General features: G+C 42.8%; 1 protein-coding gene across 1 annotated transcript; it reads left to right on the top strand.

The window, feature by feature from the left end:
• Positions 1–436: 436 nt before the first annotated feature.
• Positions 437–15976, top strand: LOC124873864 (zinc finger protein 26-like). Its single transcript, XM_047374886.1, has 5 exons — positions 437–685; positions 5038–6504; positions 8745–8930; positions 10491–10667; positions 13514–15976. Exons 1-5 carry the CDS (start codon positions 514–516, stop codon positions 14578–14580), a joined length of 3069 nt encoding a protein of 1022 aa, XP_047230842.1. The 5' UTR covers positions 437–513; the 3' UTR covers positions 14581–15976.
• The last annotated feature ends 2625 nt before the right edge of the window (positions 15977–18601 follow it).

Genomic DNA, 18601 nt, shown 5'->3' with positions numbered 1-18601 from the left:
TTTCTGGTTCAACGTGAAGCAGTGATGAGTTTAAAGTCTAGCAGCTGCTGGGAGGAAGGATCTATGCTGGTGCTCCTTTGGGCTTGCAGGATGCAGCAGCCTATCACTGAAGGAACTTACTGGTTCTGTAATGGTGTCATGCATGGGGTGGACCTGACCCGGGATGGGAGTTCAGTGTGTTTCCCATCACCTGCACTGGGTTGAGCTGGTCTTCCTGATCACCTTATCCAGATTTTGTTAAGCACAACATCTGCTGGATCTGATCACAACATGGTGTGGTCAGATCCAGCAGACCACACCATCATCCAGAAGGTCTCCAGGAGCGCCCCTTCCCTACAAAATGCCCGAGTCTGACAAAACTGTTTGAGTCCTGACCTACACTTCTCTCCAGCAGAGGGCAGTAGTAAGGCTGCTTCCTATGAGAACAGGAAGCAGCTGTGTGGGTAACTTCCGGTGCAGCGGTTAGCATAGTTAGCTTGTCTGTGTTGCTCAGTCTGAGTCTGCGCAGCAACAATGTGTTCAGTTCAGCCTCTGAGAGAGTTTATCAGAGAGAGACTAACTGCTGCTGCTGAAGAAATCTTCTCACAGGTGGAAAAAACCATCGTCCAGTACGAGGAGGAGATTGACCGTCAGCGCAGACTGCTGGACCTCACCTGGAGACCCCGAACCAGCCAGAACCCCGCAGGTAGGTCCAGGTTGAGGGTCTGAGCCAGAACCACGCGGGGCTGGGTGGGTTCTGCAGCGTTTTAACATCAGTGTAGCTGCTGCTCAATGACAGCTGATGATTTAGAGTCATTTTGATAAATTTTTTGTAAATCAATAAACAACATCTACCAGGAGGTCAGATGGAGTCTAGTTGGATCAGAATCTGTCAGGTTTCATGAGTCAGCAGGTTTATTCAGGGATCAGAACCGCAGTCACAATGGAGCAAACAGTCTCCTCAACTTTAGATAAAACAAAAACCTTTGTTTTTATTTAACCCCCATAATTAAGGAAAATATGACATACTTATAAGCAGACCATGTGGTACCAGAGTAAAATTATTGTATATCAGAACATTTCTCCTACTGGTTTTCATGTTCTAATAAACCAGGAAATGATCATCCAGCCATATAGACCCACTGGGTCGTGGGGTGGGCCTGGTACCTTCCTACAGAGGTCTTTGAGACCGAGGCGGGGTCAGAGAAGACTCCGGTCCATGTCAGGGCAACACACGGGTCAAATGACCATACACTCATACCCTCTGGTCTGAGGGGCTTTCAGAGAGACCAGTTTTTGGACTGTGGAGGAAGCTGGGGAGAACCCACACATGCATGGGGAGAACAAGCTAACTCCATGCAGACAGATCCCTAGCCAGGAGTAGAACCCAAGACCTTCTTGCTGCAAGGCAACAGTGCCACCACCTGACTGTTATGGAGCCTCCATGTTCTTATTTTTCTGAAGATTTGATGTTAGCTTTTCTTTTCTGTTGATTGTGGTTTAGATCCATATTTGGCCCTGTTGGATCTAAAGGTTTTCTTTTTGGTACCTGATTGTCTTTAGATAGAAAGAGACCAAATTGCAAATATTCAGAATGGTGACGGGACACAGCGAGAGGCTCCAGGTGCAGGTTCTGGTCTATTACCATTTACCAACATCTGCTGCAGTTCCTAGTTCCAGAGCTACTGAGTGATGGTTCCTACCCTCCATCCTGGCTGATCCAGTTCCTGGGGCTTTTATTACGACACATCGGGAGCTCACAGGAAGATCTTTCAGCAGAACAGAGAGTTGAACCGAACACAGAAGTGACATGTTGTTCCTGAGACGAGATGGAGGAGCTTCCTTCTGAGGAGGAGCAAGACACACATGTATTTTGTTGGAGGTTCTTCAGAGACAAACCGTTGATGTCACCTAATGTTTGGACATAGCAGATAATGTGTAATCTAAACCTCTGATCTAGGCCCAGTTTACTCCGGTTTTCCTTCTGTGATTCAGACTTTGCTCCAATCCTTTAAGGGGCTCTTCATCAGTGGATCTCTGGGCTTCCTGTTGGACTTTGGGTGTTTTTTTTAACTCCGTTTCAGTGAAATCTCTGAACGTTTGGAGAGGAATGTTTCAGTAAAGCCTGTAGATGTAGCTGCTTGAAAACGTAGGATGATCTTAGGTGACAAATCAGCGTGTTTCTGTGTTGTCCTGGTTTTGATAGAAAGCGTTAAAATGTCTTTACTGGGAGAACTTCTTGCAGTGAAGCCTGGAGCAACATTCAGTTTTATTACCAACATTATTATTTCTTAGCTGCTGCAGCATTTAGTGTAGATTTCACTCAGTCACAGAACATTGTCTTTATTACTGTACACCTGGTTTTAACAGAACCTTTCTGGCTTACAGCTCATGAAAACCCAACATTTAAATCCCATTTGACCAGTAAAAATGATGTGTCTGATACAGAAACGTGGTTCTAGTGAACAGTAGGTCCATGTTCTGTACACTATCTGCACTCAGTGCCTGGTCTGGGCTCCGTTTGCATGAATCACTGCATCAGTGCTGCGTGGCGTGGAGGAGATCAGCCGGGGGTTCTGCTGAGGTGTTCAGGAAGTTCAGGTTGGTTTGATAGCAGCTTTCAGCTCATCTACACTGCTGGTTCTGGTGTCTCTCATCTTCCTCTTGACAACAGCCCACAGATTCTCTGGGATTTGGGTCAGGCAGGTTTGTAAGCGTTACCATGGTGAGGTATTCTTACCTTTGGGAGTGTGGGTCGGTACCACGTCCTGCTGGAAAATGATATCAGCATCTCCATAAAGCTTGTCAGCAGAAGGAAGCATGAAGTGCTCTAAAATGTTCTGGAAGATGGCTGCGTTGACAGTGGACTTCAGAAAACACAATGGACCAGAACCAGCAGATAACATGGCACCCCAAATTATCACTGACTGTAGAAACTTCACACTGGACCTCAGGTAGCATGGATTATAGGCTTCTCCACTCTTCCTCTAGATTCTGGGACCTTGGAGCAAACTTTACTCTCATCTGAAAAAAGAACTTTGGACCCCTGAGCAAAAGTCCGGTTCTGTTTTAAACCAACTTTTTTATTGCCGTTGTTTGATAGAGAACTGCAGCATGATCAGGTTAACATCATTAGAACAACACGTTCTCCACCTTCAGAAGATAAGCTAGATTTGTCACTTTTACATCTGTAGAGAAAAGCTGAGGCATTTATAAATTAATGAACCTAAAGTACAGGTCCTTCTCAAAATATTAGCATATTGTGATAAAGTTCATTATTTTCCATAATGTCATGATGAAAATTTAACATTCATATATTTTAGATTCATTGCACACTAACTGAAATATTTCAGGTCTTTTATTGTCTTAATACGGATGATTTTGGCATACAGCTCATGAAAACCCAAAATTCCTATCTCACAAAATTAGCATATTTCATCCGACCAATAAAAGAAAAGTGTTTTTAATACAAAAAACGTCCACCTTCAAATAATCATGTACAGTTATGCACTCAATACTTGGTCGGGAATCCTTTGGCAGAAATGACTGCTTCAATGCGGCGTGGCATGGAGGCAATCAGCCTGTGGCACTGCTGAGGTCTTATGGAGGCCCAGGATGCTTCGATAGCGGCCTTTAGCTCATCCAGAGTGTTGGGTCTTGAGTCTCTCAACGTTCTCTTCACAATATCCCACAGATTCTCTATGGGGTTCAGGTCAGGAGAGTTGGCAGGCCAATTGAGCACAGTGATACCATGGTCAGTAAACCATTTACCAGTGGTTTTGGCACTGTGAGCAGGTGCCAGGTCGTGCTGAAAAATGAAATCTTCATCTCCATAAAGTTTTTCAGCAGATGGAAGCATGAAGTGCTCCAAAATCTCCTGATAGCTAGCTGCATTGACCCTGCCCTTGATAAAACACAGTGGACCAACACCAGCAGCTGACACGGCACCCCAGACCATCACTGACTGTGGGTACTTGACACTGGACTTCTGGCATTTTGGCATTTCCTTCTCCCCAGTCTTCCTCCAGACTCTGGCACCTTGATTTCTGAATGACATGCAGAATTTGCTTTCATCCGAAAAAAGTACTTTGGACCACTGAGCAACAGTCCAGTGCTGCTTCTCTGTAGCCCAGGTCAGGCGCTTCTGCCGTTGTTTCTGGTTCAAAAGTGGCTTGACCTGGGGAATGCGGCACCTGTAGCCCATTTCCTGCACACGCCTGTGCACGGTGGCTCTGGATGTTTCTACTCCAGACTCAGTCCACTGCTTCCGCAGGTCCCCCAAGGTCTGGAATCGGCCCTTCTCCACAATCTTCCTCAGGGTCCGGTCACCTCTTCTCGTTGTGCAGCGTTTTCTGCCACACTTTTTCCTTCCCACAGACTTCCCACTGAGGTGCCTTGATACAGCACTCTGGGAACAGCTTATTCGTTCAGAAATGTCTTTCTGTGTCTTACCCTCTTGCTTGAGGGTGTCAATAGTGGCCTTCTGGACAGCAGTCAGGTCGGCAGTCTTACCCATGATTGGGGTTTTGAGTGATGAACCAGGCTGGGAGTTTTAAAGGCCTCAGGAATCTTTTGCAGGTGTTTAGAGTTAACTCGTTGATTCAGATGATTAGGTTCATAGCTCGTTTAGAGACCCTTTTAATGATATGCTAATTTTGTGAGATAGGAATTTTGGGTTTTCATGAGCTGTATGCCAAAATCATCCGTATTAAGACAATAAAAGACCTGAAATATTTCAGTTAGTGTGCAATGAATCTAAAATATATGAATGTTAAATTTTCATCATGACATTATGGAAAATAATGAACTTTATCACAATATGCTAATTTTTTGAGAAGGACCTGTAGTTTGTTACACGTAAGGAAATAAAAAGATCCATCAGAACATGAAGGAACAGCTTCTCTTTTAAAACTTAGAGGCTTTGGTTCTGTTAGAACAAGTAAAGTAAACACAGTTAACACATTTCTTAAAGGTTAAAAACCCAAACTAGGTTGTGGTGAACATTGGAAGCAGAACATTATTAAATTACCTTCAGATGTTTCTTCTTCTTCCTTTCAGACCTTCAGCAACATTTTCTCTGCAGTAAGAAGGATGTTCTCATTGAGCAGCTGATCTCTAACCAGGAGAGGATTTCTGGGCTGGACCAGGAGGAACCAGAACGTCTGCAGATTAAAGAGGAGCCAGAGGATCTGTGCACCAGCCAGGATCAGGTGCAGATTTTTCTGAAGGAGGAGGCTGATACGTTTTTGGCGATCCCAACATTTAAGGAATCAGCCTGCAGTGAGCTGGAACCCAACAGAGACCAAATCCTCTTTGAAAACACTCTGGAAGCTGAAGATCATGACCATGAAGAAACCAGCAGGACTGAAGAGCTGAAACCAAAGCATCACTGTCTCAAAACCAGTGAACAGAGGGAGGAGGAGACTCCTGACATGGATCAGAATGAGCATTTCTGCAAACTGTGCACTAAACGTTTCACTCAGAAACGTTACTTGACTAAACACCAGAGGGTTCACTCAGGTGGGAAGCCTTTCATCTGCCCCACCTGCGGCAAGAGTCTAAAAAATAAGCTCAGTTTGGTTGTCCACATGAGAAGTCACACAGGTGAGAAGCCGTTTCCATGTGGGACCTGTGGGAGACGCTTTGCCCACCAGATCAGTTTGAGTCTCCACATGAGAGTTCACTCAGGAGAGAAGCCATATGAATGCAGAGTATGTGGCAGGTGTTTCCTTACCAGCAGTAACCTGACGTGTCACCTGAGAACTCACACAGGTGAGAAACCTTTCTCATGCGCAACCTGCGGCAGACGTTTCAGCCAGAGAGATAATTTAAAGAGACACGTGAAGATCCACAGAGGGGAGAAGCTGTTTTCCTGTGTCACCTGTGAGAAAAGATTTTATCAGAAAAGTCAGTTAACTGCACACCTGAAGACTCATAGCAGCGACAGGCCGTTTCCCTGCGACATCTGCGGGAAAGGCTTCTGTGACAGCCATGACCTGTCCACCCACATGAGAATCCACACGGGCGAGAAGCCTTTCCAGTGTCTCACCTGTGGCAAAAGGTTTAGTCAGAGAGGGAATTTAACCATACACACGAGGACCCACACAGGTGAGAAACCTTTTGAATGTTTAACCTGTGGCAAGAGTTTTTGTCAGAAAGGTAATTTAACGGCACATCTTAGCACTCACAGCAGCACCAGACCGTATGCATGTGAGACCTGTGGGAAAGGCTTCTGTGATGGCCACGACTTGTCCACTCACATGAGAACCCACTCAGGTGAGAAGCCTTTCCAGTGTCTCACCTGTGGCAAAAGTTTTAACAATAAATTTAATCTGATCGCCCACATGAGAACGCACACAGGAGAAAGGCCGTTTCAGTGTGGGACCTGTGGCAAAAGCTTCTGTCAGAGAGGGAACCTAAACGTCCACATGAGGACACACACGGGTGAGAAGCCGTTTCCATGTCTCACCTGCGGCAAACGCTTCCAAAGAAAAGGTAATCTGACTGCACACATGAGCATGCACAGTTAGCAGAGGAGATTAAACCCACCCAAACACTTCAGACGTGAAGGTGCTCTGGTTGGTTGGTCAGAAGATGGAACTCCATGACTTCGACATCACCATGTTTTCATGTTTCTGTTGTTTGGAGAAGAAAAGACAAATACACCCGTCACAGTTTGTGGAGGGGGGTTCTGAATGGGTTTCTACCTGTAACTCCCTGGGTCTCCATAAATAAGACATCATGCCAGTATATGAAGGCTCTGTTTTACGTTTTGTCTGTTTTCAGGGTTTTTCGTGTAAAAAACACTTTTTATTTGTATAAAATGTGTATATTTGGAGTTATTTAAAGATGGGACAGTATGATGGCTTCACCTAGCTGTTAGCTCCCTGTCTGTTTTCTTTAAAGATAAATTATCTTGTGCTGGTAACATACTGACTACTCATACATTCCTAACAGAAACACTGAAAAATATTAACTTTTAAACTCTTAAAAGGTTTAGTCAGTTCATGCGCAATATTTGGGATTGGTCCTCTGGTTTGAATAATTTCTCCCTGTCCGGACTCTCCATGTCCCGGGTATCCATGTCTAGAATCTACAGCTACTTTCATACTGCAGGTCTTGATGCTCAAATCCGATTTTTTGCTGATATCCGACTGTTTTAATTCATTTTTAAGTGGTCGTTAAAACTACTAACTAAATGCGACCGCCATTAGACTTCACCATGAACGGGTCACGGCCCCCAAGGCGCAGAAGGAGAACGCAGCTCACTGTTTATAGAAGTAATAAAGGGATGTTGGTGATTCTGTGTTATTGAGTGTTTGGAGCCGACAATATAATGAGCACAACATAACAAAAGACAAAGAATGGTAAGACAACGAGCCGCGATGCTGCTGCTGGAGAGACGCTTTAAAAACTGTCGGATACGTTTCCAATTTAGTACCACATGTGAAAGTGGCACAGTTTGGAATGTTTTGGAGGTACAAAGATCAGAATTGGGCCGATCCGACTGCCATGAAAAAGTTGGCTACATACATACATCTGCCTGCAGTGTGTGTGTGTTCCAGTCATTGGCACTTTGTGATTAAAGTTTTAAATAAATTCAATAAAACCACGCTGTTCAGCAGAACTCTGTGTCTAATTAGGTCACATAGTTATGACGATAATCTCTGGATGCTCATCAATGCTGACCACTGACTGAGTTTAAAAAGTAAATGGTAAATGGACTGAACTTATATAGAACTTTTCCAGTCATACAGACCACTCAAAGCGCTTTACACTAGAGCCACATTCACCCAGCGCACTCACTAACGCTCACACATTCATACACCGATATGGTTAAGTGCCTTGCCCAGGGGCTGTCACTTAACCTTAAGTGACAGCAGATGACTGTAATGTTGGCTTGTTGGGAGGAACCAGGTGTGAGACCATGCTGAGAAGGTTGGATGGGAAGAAAAAGGGAAAATGTTCAAAGTTGTTGATTTTTCTGTTCATGAGTTTATGACCCTGGTACTGTCCAAATAGTCCTGAGTCTGCAGAACTTACTGTTTGTATCCATCTGATGACGCTGTCCTTTCCATATAATATGAACCCAGGGGTTTACTTTCAGCAGCAGCCGTTAGAAGGTGGGTTCATTTTGATCAGAAAGGGGCTCAAAGAAAATATCAGTCACACCATGATACCACCACCGGTAGGTCTTCATCACAGCATCTAGATGCCTACATGGATGGAGGAGGTGCCATATGATTGGTTGAGTTATTAGTGTAAACCAACAGGTGAACCTTCTCTCATCCTCTCGGTCTACAGACACCAGCTTGTAAATAAGGAACATGGCACCATGATGTAAGAATAAAACCACAGCTTGTTCATTCATTCATCCTTCATCTGTATGATGAACCTGAGTCACCATTAGGTCTCTTCTTCTGTGGTTTTATCTCCTCATTACTGGTGAGGTTTCTGCAGGATGGTGATCAGCTGTGATCCCATCAGCTGGAACAATACAGCTGATACCCCACCTCCACTTCCTGCTGCAGTGAGCTGTGTTGCCTGGAGGTGGACTAGAAGCAGATCCAGGACTCTCAGAGCAGGAACTGAGTGAGAAACCTGAAATAAAACCGTGTGAAGGAACGCTGAAGAATCATTGCAAACACAACTCTGGCTGAAGAATGAGGAAGATGATCCAGACAATGATCGTTTACTGAACCAGTTCATTATGGCAAATCTGAACAACTGATTGGTCCTTTTTCAACAAACTGAAATGAAACCAGATCCATTCTGGTTCAGAGAGTTTGGAGAGTACCACCACCTGCTCCACAAGCTACATCTGGATCACGGTCACTTTCAGCTGTACTTCCGCCTATCCAGGAACCAATTTGAGGACCTGCTGCCCAGCGTTGGGGAACGAATCAGCTTCCAGGGCACCAACTACAGGCGTTGCATCCCTGCTGCAAAACGTTTGTCCGTCTGTCTTCGGTGCGTAAATAAATCTCAGCTCGATGGATAAACAGTCAAATTGTACTGTCCGAATCTTCTAAATATAATAAAAAAAATGTTTGCCTAAACATCTGGACGAGGACTAATAAAATACACCAGGCAAGAGCTGATATGACAACAGATTGTGGCATGTTAAATATTTATGTACGGCTGATCCGTGACTTGGAAATGAGCCTTGCTGACATATGCATCTGAAAATTAAATACTTATGAATAAAATATGATTTCCATCCATTTCTTCAATGGATGAGATCTGCCCTGAGTACTTCATGTCTCTGGTTGTTGTTGGGCTGTCATGGTTAACACACCTCTTCAACGTTGCCTGGCGGTCGGGGACAGTGCCTCTGGACTGGCAGACTGGGGTGTGTTCCAACTACAGGGGGACCACATTCCTCAGCCTCCCTGGTAAGGCCTACGCCAGGGTATTGGAGAGGAGAGTCCGACCGATAGTCGAACCTCGGCTTCAGGAGGAACAGTGTGGTTTTCGTCCTGGCCGTGGGACACTGGACCAGCTCTATATCCTCTACAGGGTGCTCGAGGGTTCATGGGAGTTTGCCCAACCGGTCCACATGTGTTTTGTGGACCTGGAGAAGGCATTCGACTGTGACCCTCATGGTACCCTGTGGGGGGTGCTCCAGGAGTATGGAATCGGGGGCCCTTTATTAGGGGCCATCTGGTCTTTGTACAAGCGGAACTGGAGTTTGGTCCGCATTGCCGGCACTAAGTCGGACCTGTTCTTGATGCATGTTGGACTCCAGCAGGGCTGCCCTTTGTCACCGGTCCTGTTCATAAACAAATCACAATACTGATATACACCAAGTAATAGCTTCAGAACCTAATTTGATGTTTTGGTGAAGGGTAGCCGAAAATCATGCTCAATTATGTGTAAAAAATATCTGATAAAAACAATCTTAAAAAAAAAAGGTTAAAAGAACAAACCGACTGGACCTCGGTTCTTAGTTCGAGACGTTCCGCTCTTTATCCAAAGGGCTTTCTCAACTCATAGCTACGCAGGGAGCTGCTCCAAGCTTTTAAACTGTGTGGGATCAGATCAGCTCCCTGTGTAGCTTTGAGTTTTGGATTCTTCATGTCTTGGACGACTGAAAAGCTTCACAAGCATTTGGTAAAAAGGTTATCCAAGGTATTTAGTAACTGCTCTCCTTTTACATCTAGTTTAATTTGTAAATAGATTATGTAATCAGACTTATGATCTAATTCTGGTATTTTATAGAACAGTACATTTGAAGAGGATTACAAATAATAAGAATTATTCTAAAATAACTCCCTGATGTGGACTGGTGACCTGTCCAAAGTGACCCTGCAGTCGGACCCCAAGTAACATAAATCAGAAAACATTTATCTTTGCTGATTTAGACTTCTTTCCAGCAGGTGGCGGTAGAATACCAGGTGATAGCTTCAGAACCGAATTTGATCAGAAAAAGAAGCCGCTGTGTGGGTAACTTCCGGTGCAGCGGTTAGCATAGTTAGCTTGTCTGTGTTGCTCAGTCTGAGTCTGCGCAGCAACAATGTGTTCAGTTCAGCCTCTGAGAGAGTTTATCAGAGAGAGACTAACTGCTGCTGCTGAAGAAATCTTCTCACAGGTGGAAAAAACCATCGTCCAGTACGAGGAGGAGATCGACCGTCAGCGCAGACTGCTGGACCTCACCTGGAGACCCCGAACCGGCCAGAACCCCGCAGGTAGGTCCAGGTTGAGGGTCTCAGGGTCTGACGAACTGAGTCAGAATGAATCAGTAACATAAAGTCAAATTGACGACTTTGAAGCTAGATTTTTCATCAGGTGTTCTGGGTCAGTACTGGTGCCTGTGGGTCAGAACTAATGACTTACTCTGAAAGAGCAGCGACAAATGATTCAGGCTCTCAAGTTAAACTGAAACGTGAAAGGTTCTGGTACCAAACAACCAAAAACAGATAAGATTCAATCTTGTTTATATGTCACTTTAGTACCGTTAATCTTTTATTAATGTTCTGCCTTTTTAGTGGTTCTGATGTCAGTTAGTTTGGTCTCTAACTGTCCCTTTGTGCAGCCCAAAGGACACAATCGGTACCGTAGAATGAACCCGTTAAATCAGACGCAGGAAATGTTCTGCTTACACGACCTTTCATTGTTTCCTGGAGCTGGGCTGAACCAACCAATCCTGTTTTGAAGTATTCTGTAAAGATGGCTGAAATCATGAACTAAAACACTGACTTCTAAAAGTTCTGCTCATCTTCAGGCGAATCAAACATGGTTCTGTTGGACCAAAGCTTAATCAGTATGTTGCTGAGTGTATCGCCGTTTAACTAAATAATGTGAACTGAAACTATCTCTGTAGTTATGCTGCTATAGGCTTAGGTTGCTGGAGGACATAACGACCACTTTCACCCTCTTCACTACATTCTCACACTACTCTCCAATTTAGCATTATTTGCTGTTATTTCAGTTTTTAACTTTGTTCTCTCTTTTCTCTTCCTAGAAGCTACACCTGGCCTGACTCTGTGTCTACCTGTGACACCTTTCTGGAGAGGGGAATCGTCCAAGCTTCTGCTGGCAACAACTTAATGCTCACCCTCTACAGATGATCCACATGGCCCTGTCTTTCAGTGTTTAACCCTTTCTCTCTCCTAGACATGGCTACTGACTGAGCTTCTACTGTGACTAACTCTATGTGCTCTCTTTCAGACTCTAACCTTGAAAACTGGCTCAGAGTTTATCTGTTCTTTCTTTCTAGATGAAACGACTAAAGGAGCTACATCCATTAACATTTACTTTTTCTTCCCATAGAAAGTACTCCTGGATCAGTGCTTCTTTGTTCTCTTTGTGTCTCTGCTCTGTTCTCTCAAACCTCCAGTCAGTCGTGGCAGATGGCCGCTCACACTGAGCCTGGTTCTGGTTCTGCTGGAGGTTTCTTCCTGTTAAAAGGGAGTTTTTCCTCTCCACTGTCGCTACATGCATGCTCAGTATGAGGGATTGCTGCAAAGTCAACGCCAGTGACTGTCCACTGTCTCTACATGCTCATCCAGGAGGAGTGAATGCTGCAAGTCACTGACTGGATGCAATCTGCTGGGTTTCCTTAGATAGAAAAACTTTTTATCCAGTTTGAATAAATAACTGAATCTGACTGAACTGTTTGATAGTTAGGATTAATTGAAATGTATGAACCTGACTTTGTGAAGAACCTTGAGACGACATGTGTTGTGAGTTGGCGCTATATGAATAAACTGAATTGAATTGAATTGTGGCTCTGCTGGTGCTGTTTCTATTCTTAGTGAGCACCTGCAGATGTACCTCTCTCTCTCTGAGGGGACGGTGCTTCCGGAGACTGGAGAACATCCAGCAGACATGAACCCATCTCCTCAAAACATGGAAGCCTACAAGCTGAGGTGGTCTGCAGGATTCTAAGAAACATGTGATGATGATGATGACTTACCCTGCAGTAAAGACAGGTTTAGCTAAACATGATTAATGTCCAGTGACCTGTTCAGGGTTGTCCTGCCTCTCGCCCAGAGACCGCTGGACATGGACTCCACCTCCCCGCGACCCTACATGGACAGGTGGTTGAAGAAGATGGACAGATGATTAATGACTTTCTGCTTGTGTTTCATTACAAACGTAAATCCCAGATAATCTGTAGTTTATTCAGCTGCTTCACCTGGTTTTATTGAAAGAAACAAATCTGCTGTTTTAGCAAAATTGTCTTAGTTGTAGTTTTTTAGAGACTTTAACAGAACATCTTGCTTCCTGAAATATCTTCTGCAGCATAAAACAATCATCTTTAAATATTTTCCTGGTATAATTAGGAGATATTCTGGGAGGCCAAGTAGGTCTGTGTGATGCTGAGATTGTGACCGTGATAAATTTGGGATATATTGTACACTGCCAAAAGCTTCACAATAATATGACATTTTCCAATAACATGTATGAATTTTTCCAGACAGCAAAATCATAGCATGAAGTTTGCTTATGGATCAGGAGAGGAACGAGTCATACGTGTTTCTGTAGGAGAAAGGTGAATGTTGAGAGACAAGTGGTGAACAGAAATCAGGAATTATGCTTTAGATGGTGGACTGGGAAGAGATGAACAAATTAAATCTTAATTTCCAACATGTAAACAACAAATATGAGCAGGAAAAAAATAAGAAGAAAATTGATCAAACCTTCTGTGGGGATTAAATCCTAGCCTCATGTAGGATGTAATAATACTAATTTAGACTTTATTGATCTCATAATGGAGAAATGATCCTCTGCAGAGGGGGCAGGGAGTGGGATTCAAACCCAGGTACTTGTGGCCTCTCCAGGACGCAGATGACCTGCTCTCAGGCCACCATGTGAGAATGCTCAGTTCTGATTGGGGCAAAAGAGGAGGAACGGCTTCCATCAGAGACAGAAGTTGTGAATGCTCAAAATAACACGTTCATCAGATTTGTTGAGTAATGTCGGGATTTTTGTGACTTATTAGAATCTGTTTGGACTTGATGTAAATTTTCAGAAATTATTTTGTTTTGGTAAAATGACTTGAATGAGTTTTTTTCTGTTTCCTCGTCAGACCTCCAACAGAACAATGCCTGGAAGGATGAGGGTCACTCTGACCGGCCTTTCTGTAACCTGGAAAGGAACTCAAGTCTTAAGCAAGAGGAACCGGAACCTCTACAGATGGAGAAAGACTGGAAGGAAGCAGAACATCTGGAGCTTAAAGAGGAGCAGAATGAGCTTTGTGTTACTCACTGTGAAGACCAGCTTGATTTCAGCCAGCAGACCGATAGCTTTATAGTGACTGCTCCTCTGGAAGAAGAATCTGAACTAAACGGGTATCAGCACTCTACTGCAACCGAAATCCAGAACCAGGAAGGAAGTGATTATGAAGACTTGGGGTCAAGAAGTTCACCAACCAGAGATCAGAGCAACAGAATGAAAGTGAACATTGCAGCTGATGGAGATCAGGCTTTTAGTAAAATCTGTGGTGAAAGTTTCCCTCGGAGCTGCTTGACTCACGAGATGGAGACTCACATGGGTGAGAAGCACCTGACCTGTAAGACCTGTGGAAAAAACTTTCATGATAAAAACACGTTGAAATTCCACATGAGGATCCACACAGGGGAGAAGCCTTTCCTGTGTCACACCTGTGGAAAAGGTTTTACTGAGAAGATGCAACTGACTCGTCATTTCAGAACCCACACAGGCGAGAAGCCTTATAAATGTAAGACATGTGGGAAAAGTTTCCGGGTCAAAGACTCTCTGAATACTCATGCAAGGACTCACACCGGTGAGAAACCTTTCCTGTGTCAGACATGTGGAAAAGGTTTCATTGACAAAAGTACCTTGAGACTCCACGTGAGGATCCACACCGGAGAGAAGCCCTTCTCATGCCTGACCTGTGGAAGAAGCTTTCGTGTAAAAAGTAGCTTGACTTGTCATATGAGGACTCACACAGGCGAGAAGCCGTTCTCATGTTTGACTTGTGGGAAAAGTTTCTGCGTTAAAGGTAGTTTGACCACTCACATGAGAGTCCACTCGGGCCAGACGTCCTTTACATGTCAGACCTGTGGAGAAAGCTTCATGGTACAAACTAATCTGATCCATCATATGAGGACTCACTCAGGGCAGGAGGTGTAATCCTGCAGCTTCTCAGACTCTGCAGCTGGTGCGAATCTGAACCTCTTTGTCATCAAACTGTTGTCCTAAAAACAATTAGTTCTGTGATTGGCAGAAAACTAATTGGTGTGCCCGTTAGGACTTCTTTAGGAGGATAAACCCCTTAACTGTGTCCTCAGCAGCATCTGGAAAGCATGTTGTTCTTCTAACCAGTGAAAAGTGTTTAAATGAATGTTACCTGCAGCAGTTAATGCACATATCTCTTAAAAAATGCTGATTACAGTATTTTCGGATCTTCTGGATTTTTAATGAATTTAAGGCAAGCCTCAGAAAAACATCCGTCCATGTAAGTTTGCACACAGCCCTGCAGAAATTCCCTTCATCAGCTGACAAATGAACGTTTAGACTAGTCTGTTTATTGTTTCAGTCATTTATACCAATCCTGAAGTGAACTCTCATCATAATAACTGTATTTTATACTCAGGACATTATTCCCACCTGTGGTGATTATAAGTTCAGGTCTTAAGACACATTTCAGCTACTCTCATTTTACAGCTTTAATCCCAATACTTTCCCATCGATTAGTGAAAGGAGTTTAGATCATTTATTACACACCATTATTAATTCAATTGAAGTAAAACCAGCTTATTTAGATTGATTCTCCTTTCATGAGATGCATGCCTAATTTCCTGTCAGAAACAGTCTTCTTGATTCAATGAAGACAGCAAGAAATGGGAAAATATGCAAGGATTTATCAGTCCTGATGAAGTCCAACGTTTTTCTTTTAATATATATGAGGTCAGATCGGATGGCCCACCACCTCTAAGATGTTTTAAAGATCAACAGTAAGAATACGTTGTGCAGTTTGTAAAAGCAAACAGAAATCCTGGAAATGTAAGTGGAGCAAAACCATGGTAAATATGAAGAACCTGAAAAGATGGGAAAACAAAGTTGTTTATAAAGGATGTGATTTACACCCGGAGGCAGTTAAATATGTTACAGAAAAGGAATCTTAAAATTCATGAAATTCTACAATTCTTTTCCTACATTCACGTCACTAGGAGCTACTTTTAGTCTTACGATTCTTTGTGAATATGGGCCCTGGATTTAATCACAACTAGAGCACTTTAACACTTAAGTAAAAGATCCTGAAGGAATCTGTCCTTTGGGTTCTGTGGCTTCTGAAGCGACCGGAGGGCAGAGGACTGGTAACGCTGGCCGGGATCAACAGCTTTTAATTTGTGTTCATTTCACAGCATCTACATTAGGAAACAGAATTACTGCGTTTGTCTGCAAAAAGAAAAATCTCCATGTGATTTGTTTGCACATGTACAACGATGTTTTTACTGTAAAGATGGACAAAAGAGAATAGTTTTACTGTTTAATAAAAGTAAATGTGCAATATTTGGATACAGCGTTTAGTTGCTTTGTGTGGTAATTTATGTGATGGCAAATGTTGCATTTAGATTTGTTGAACACTTTTAGTGCTTTACAGATAAATGTGAAACTTTAATGGCACAGATGGTGATAGAATGGAACAACTTAAACCTCTCATTTTGTTCTACTTCACTTTCTAAGAATCAGCTTTTGCAGAGATGATGTTCAGATTGAACCATAATTTTAAAGAGTATCACGTTGGCCAATCTGATATTTTCCAGATGTTGGGCTGAATTTGGATTCCCGGAACTCCAACTAAGAAGCAATGTTGTGGATGCCAAAAGTTTTACGTAAACGAGTAAGATGATTTCTATTGGTCAAGAGGACCCCAATACACACCAATGCTTTGTATCTGTATAAAAAACCGCCCTTTAAGGACTGAAACGGGGATTCTAGGGATTTTGATGAAGATGTTTTTGTGCGATGTGAGAAATAAAAGTTCCCTCCCGTGAAGGCTGGAGAGAGATATATCTGAGTTCTGTGTTAATTGTTTTAGCTCAGTGAGAAGACCGCCCTCTCCAACATTTTCAGTGTCACAAAGCAGGTTTACTTCTTTGTCACCATGGTAACTTCTGCTTGCCGAACTTAGGGTGGCGGGGTTAGGTTAGGGTTCTAACCTGTTCTAACCAGCTATGGTTAGGGTTCTAACCTGTTCTAACCAGCTATGGTTAGGGTTCTAACCTGTTCTAACCAGCTATGGTTAGGGTTCTAACTTAAACACTATTGAGAATGTCTCCTGACATTTGGCTTTCCCCAAAACATGCAGATCTACTCATTTCTGTCTTCATAATCTGGACCTTGTGCTGACATATGGCTTTAGGTGTGAACAGTATTTTCTCATAACCTTGTAGTGAATGACCATTTTAATAACCTTTCTGAGTTATTCAACTGAGTAATTTGCCACTAAGAGAACATTTCATTTCAGTAGATATTCATCATACTCATTTTTAACGAATCTGATTTAATTTTCTCAGAATCACAGAAAAACACTGCAGATGTTCTTGCACATTGTTACTTCCTGATTGCATGTGGCATTAGATAATCTAGCCCCCTTGAAAAGAGGGCAATAATTCATCAGAGGCTGGCTCCCTGGTTTCATTCAAAACAGCATACTTTAAACCTCAACATGAGAAAATCTATTGTTGGATACTTTGCCAAGATAGAACACCATATTTGTCATCAGTAATAGAGGAGAAGAAGGATAATCTGAGGTTTCGTTTTTTTTTACTGTTGCTGCCTGTAATAGTGAGACAGTAAGCTTCTTTACATAGGAGCCATGAAATGCCAAGACAGAAAAAAGAGCAGGCTCTCAAGGCGATGTAACATCAGTCTGCACATGCCCAGTACCTCCAGGTAAGAAGGATGGACAGGTAGGGTATTTCGTTAGGAGACCATCTCTTAAATCCTCCATTAAGAGATTCATGTGGGTACTAAGAACACAACTTACCCGGAGTCAGAATGCATGAAAATGGGTTTTAACCTCAGCTTTGATGTTTTGAAAAGCTCTGAAGAATCTTGCGATTTTCTCCACATCAACGCTCTGCTGCCTTTCAAGGATTTTTACTGTCATACATCCTCACATTTAAATGTTGAGGTTGAAATTTGGACTTAGCTTTCTTTTTAGTTAAGTATTATGCTTCTTAACCAGAACCTAAGTATCACAATCAAAGCTAAATCTAACAATAAAAGCAATCAGTAAAAATATATCCAACGAAGAGCAAAAAAAAGCAACTGTGTATAAAGAGTAAAGCTGAAATTAACTTTGCAAAGTACTAAATACACATAAATCATGAGGTTGTCCTTAATATTGCACCTATAAATGGATGAAATATTGCACCTTTGTTGGGTGAAGTGTTTAGTGAGAGTCTACAGAGGGCAGCTCGAGTTCAGCACTCTGACAGCTTCAGGTAGGAAGTTATTTCTGAGCCTGGTGGTCTCGCTCTGAATGCTCCTCAGCCACCTACCTGAGGAGAGGGGCTGAAACAGTCTGTGCGGGATGGGTGGAGTCCTTCATGATGCATCATTTTATAAAGAAGGAAACTCCACTCTGCATAAACACAATGCCATGCACAAAATATGCCCTGATGATGTTTCTGTAATGCAAGATATATAAAAAATGGTTGTGCTTTGATATAAATTAGAGTTCACCAATGAAAATCTTTCAGACAGTTGCCTACGGGTGGGGTATAAACTCCAGGTGTCCCAAGGAAAAGCTGCTAGTGAGCAGGTTATCTTCAACGAGTATGTTGCCATGGTGATACAGTCAGTGTTAGACTCAGTTCCCCTGAAGTCAGGGGTTATTTACTCAGGGTTTTCACATAAGACACATCTTACTAGGATTACTTATATCATATAAACTCTCTGAACACCTCCTCCTCTAATGCTTTTATATAAAAAATATATAGTTTTTCTTATTTACACCTACAGGTCCTTCTCAAAATATTAGCATATTGTGATAAAGTTCATTATTTTCCATAATGTCATGATGAAAATTTAACATTCATATATTTTAGATTCATTGCACACTAACTTAAATATTTCAGGTCTTTTATTGTCTTAATACGGATGATTTTGGCATACAGCTCATGAAAACCCAAAATTCCTA

The sequence above is a fragment of the Girardinichthys multiradiatus genome, chromosome 9, assembly GCF_021462225.1.
Source record: "Girardinichthys multiradiatus isolate DD_20200921_A chromosome 9, DD_fGirMul_XY1, whole genome shotgun sequence".
In the NCBI taxonomy this organism is placed as follows: domain Eukaryota; kingdom Metazoa; phylum Chordata; class Actinopteri; order Cyprinodontiformes; family Goodeidae; genus Girardinichthys; species Girardinichthys multiradiatus.
Note: the sequence above shows the minus strand (reverse complement) of the source record. Positions and strands in the feature narration are given on the sequence as shown.

What these genes read in the sequence shown, in the direction of transcription:
- LOC124873864 (XM_047374886.1), top strand. Translation starts at nt 514, where the DNA reads ATGTGTTCAGTTCAGCCTCTGAGAGAGTTTATCAGAGAGAGACTAACT. An exon ending in TGCACACATGAGCATGCACA is followed by an intron (nt 6,505 to 8,744) that starts GTTAGCAGAGGA and finishes AAATGAAACCAG; the next exon opens with ATCCATTCTGGTTCAGAGAG. An exon ending in TTGCATCCCTGCTGCAAAAC is followed by an intron (nt 8,931 to 10,490) that starts GTTTGTCCGTCT and finishes GAGTCTGCGCAG; the next exon opens with CAACAATGTGTTCAGTTCAG.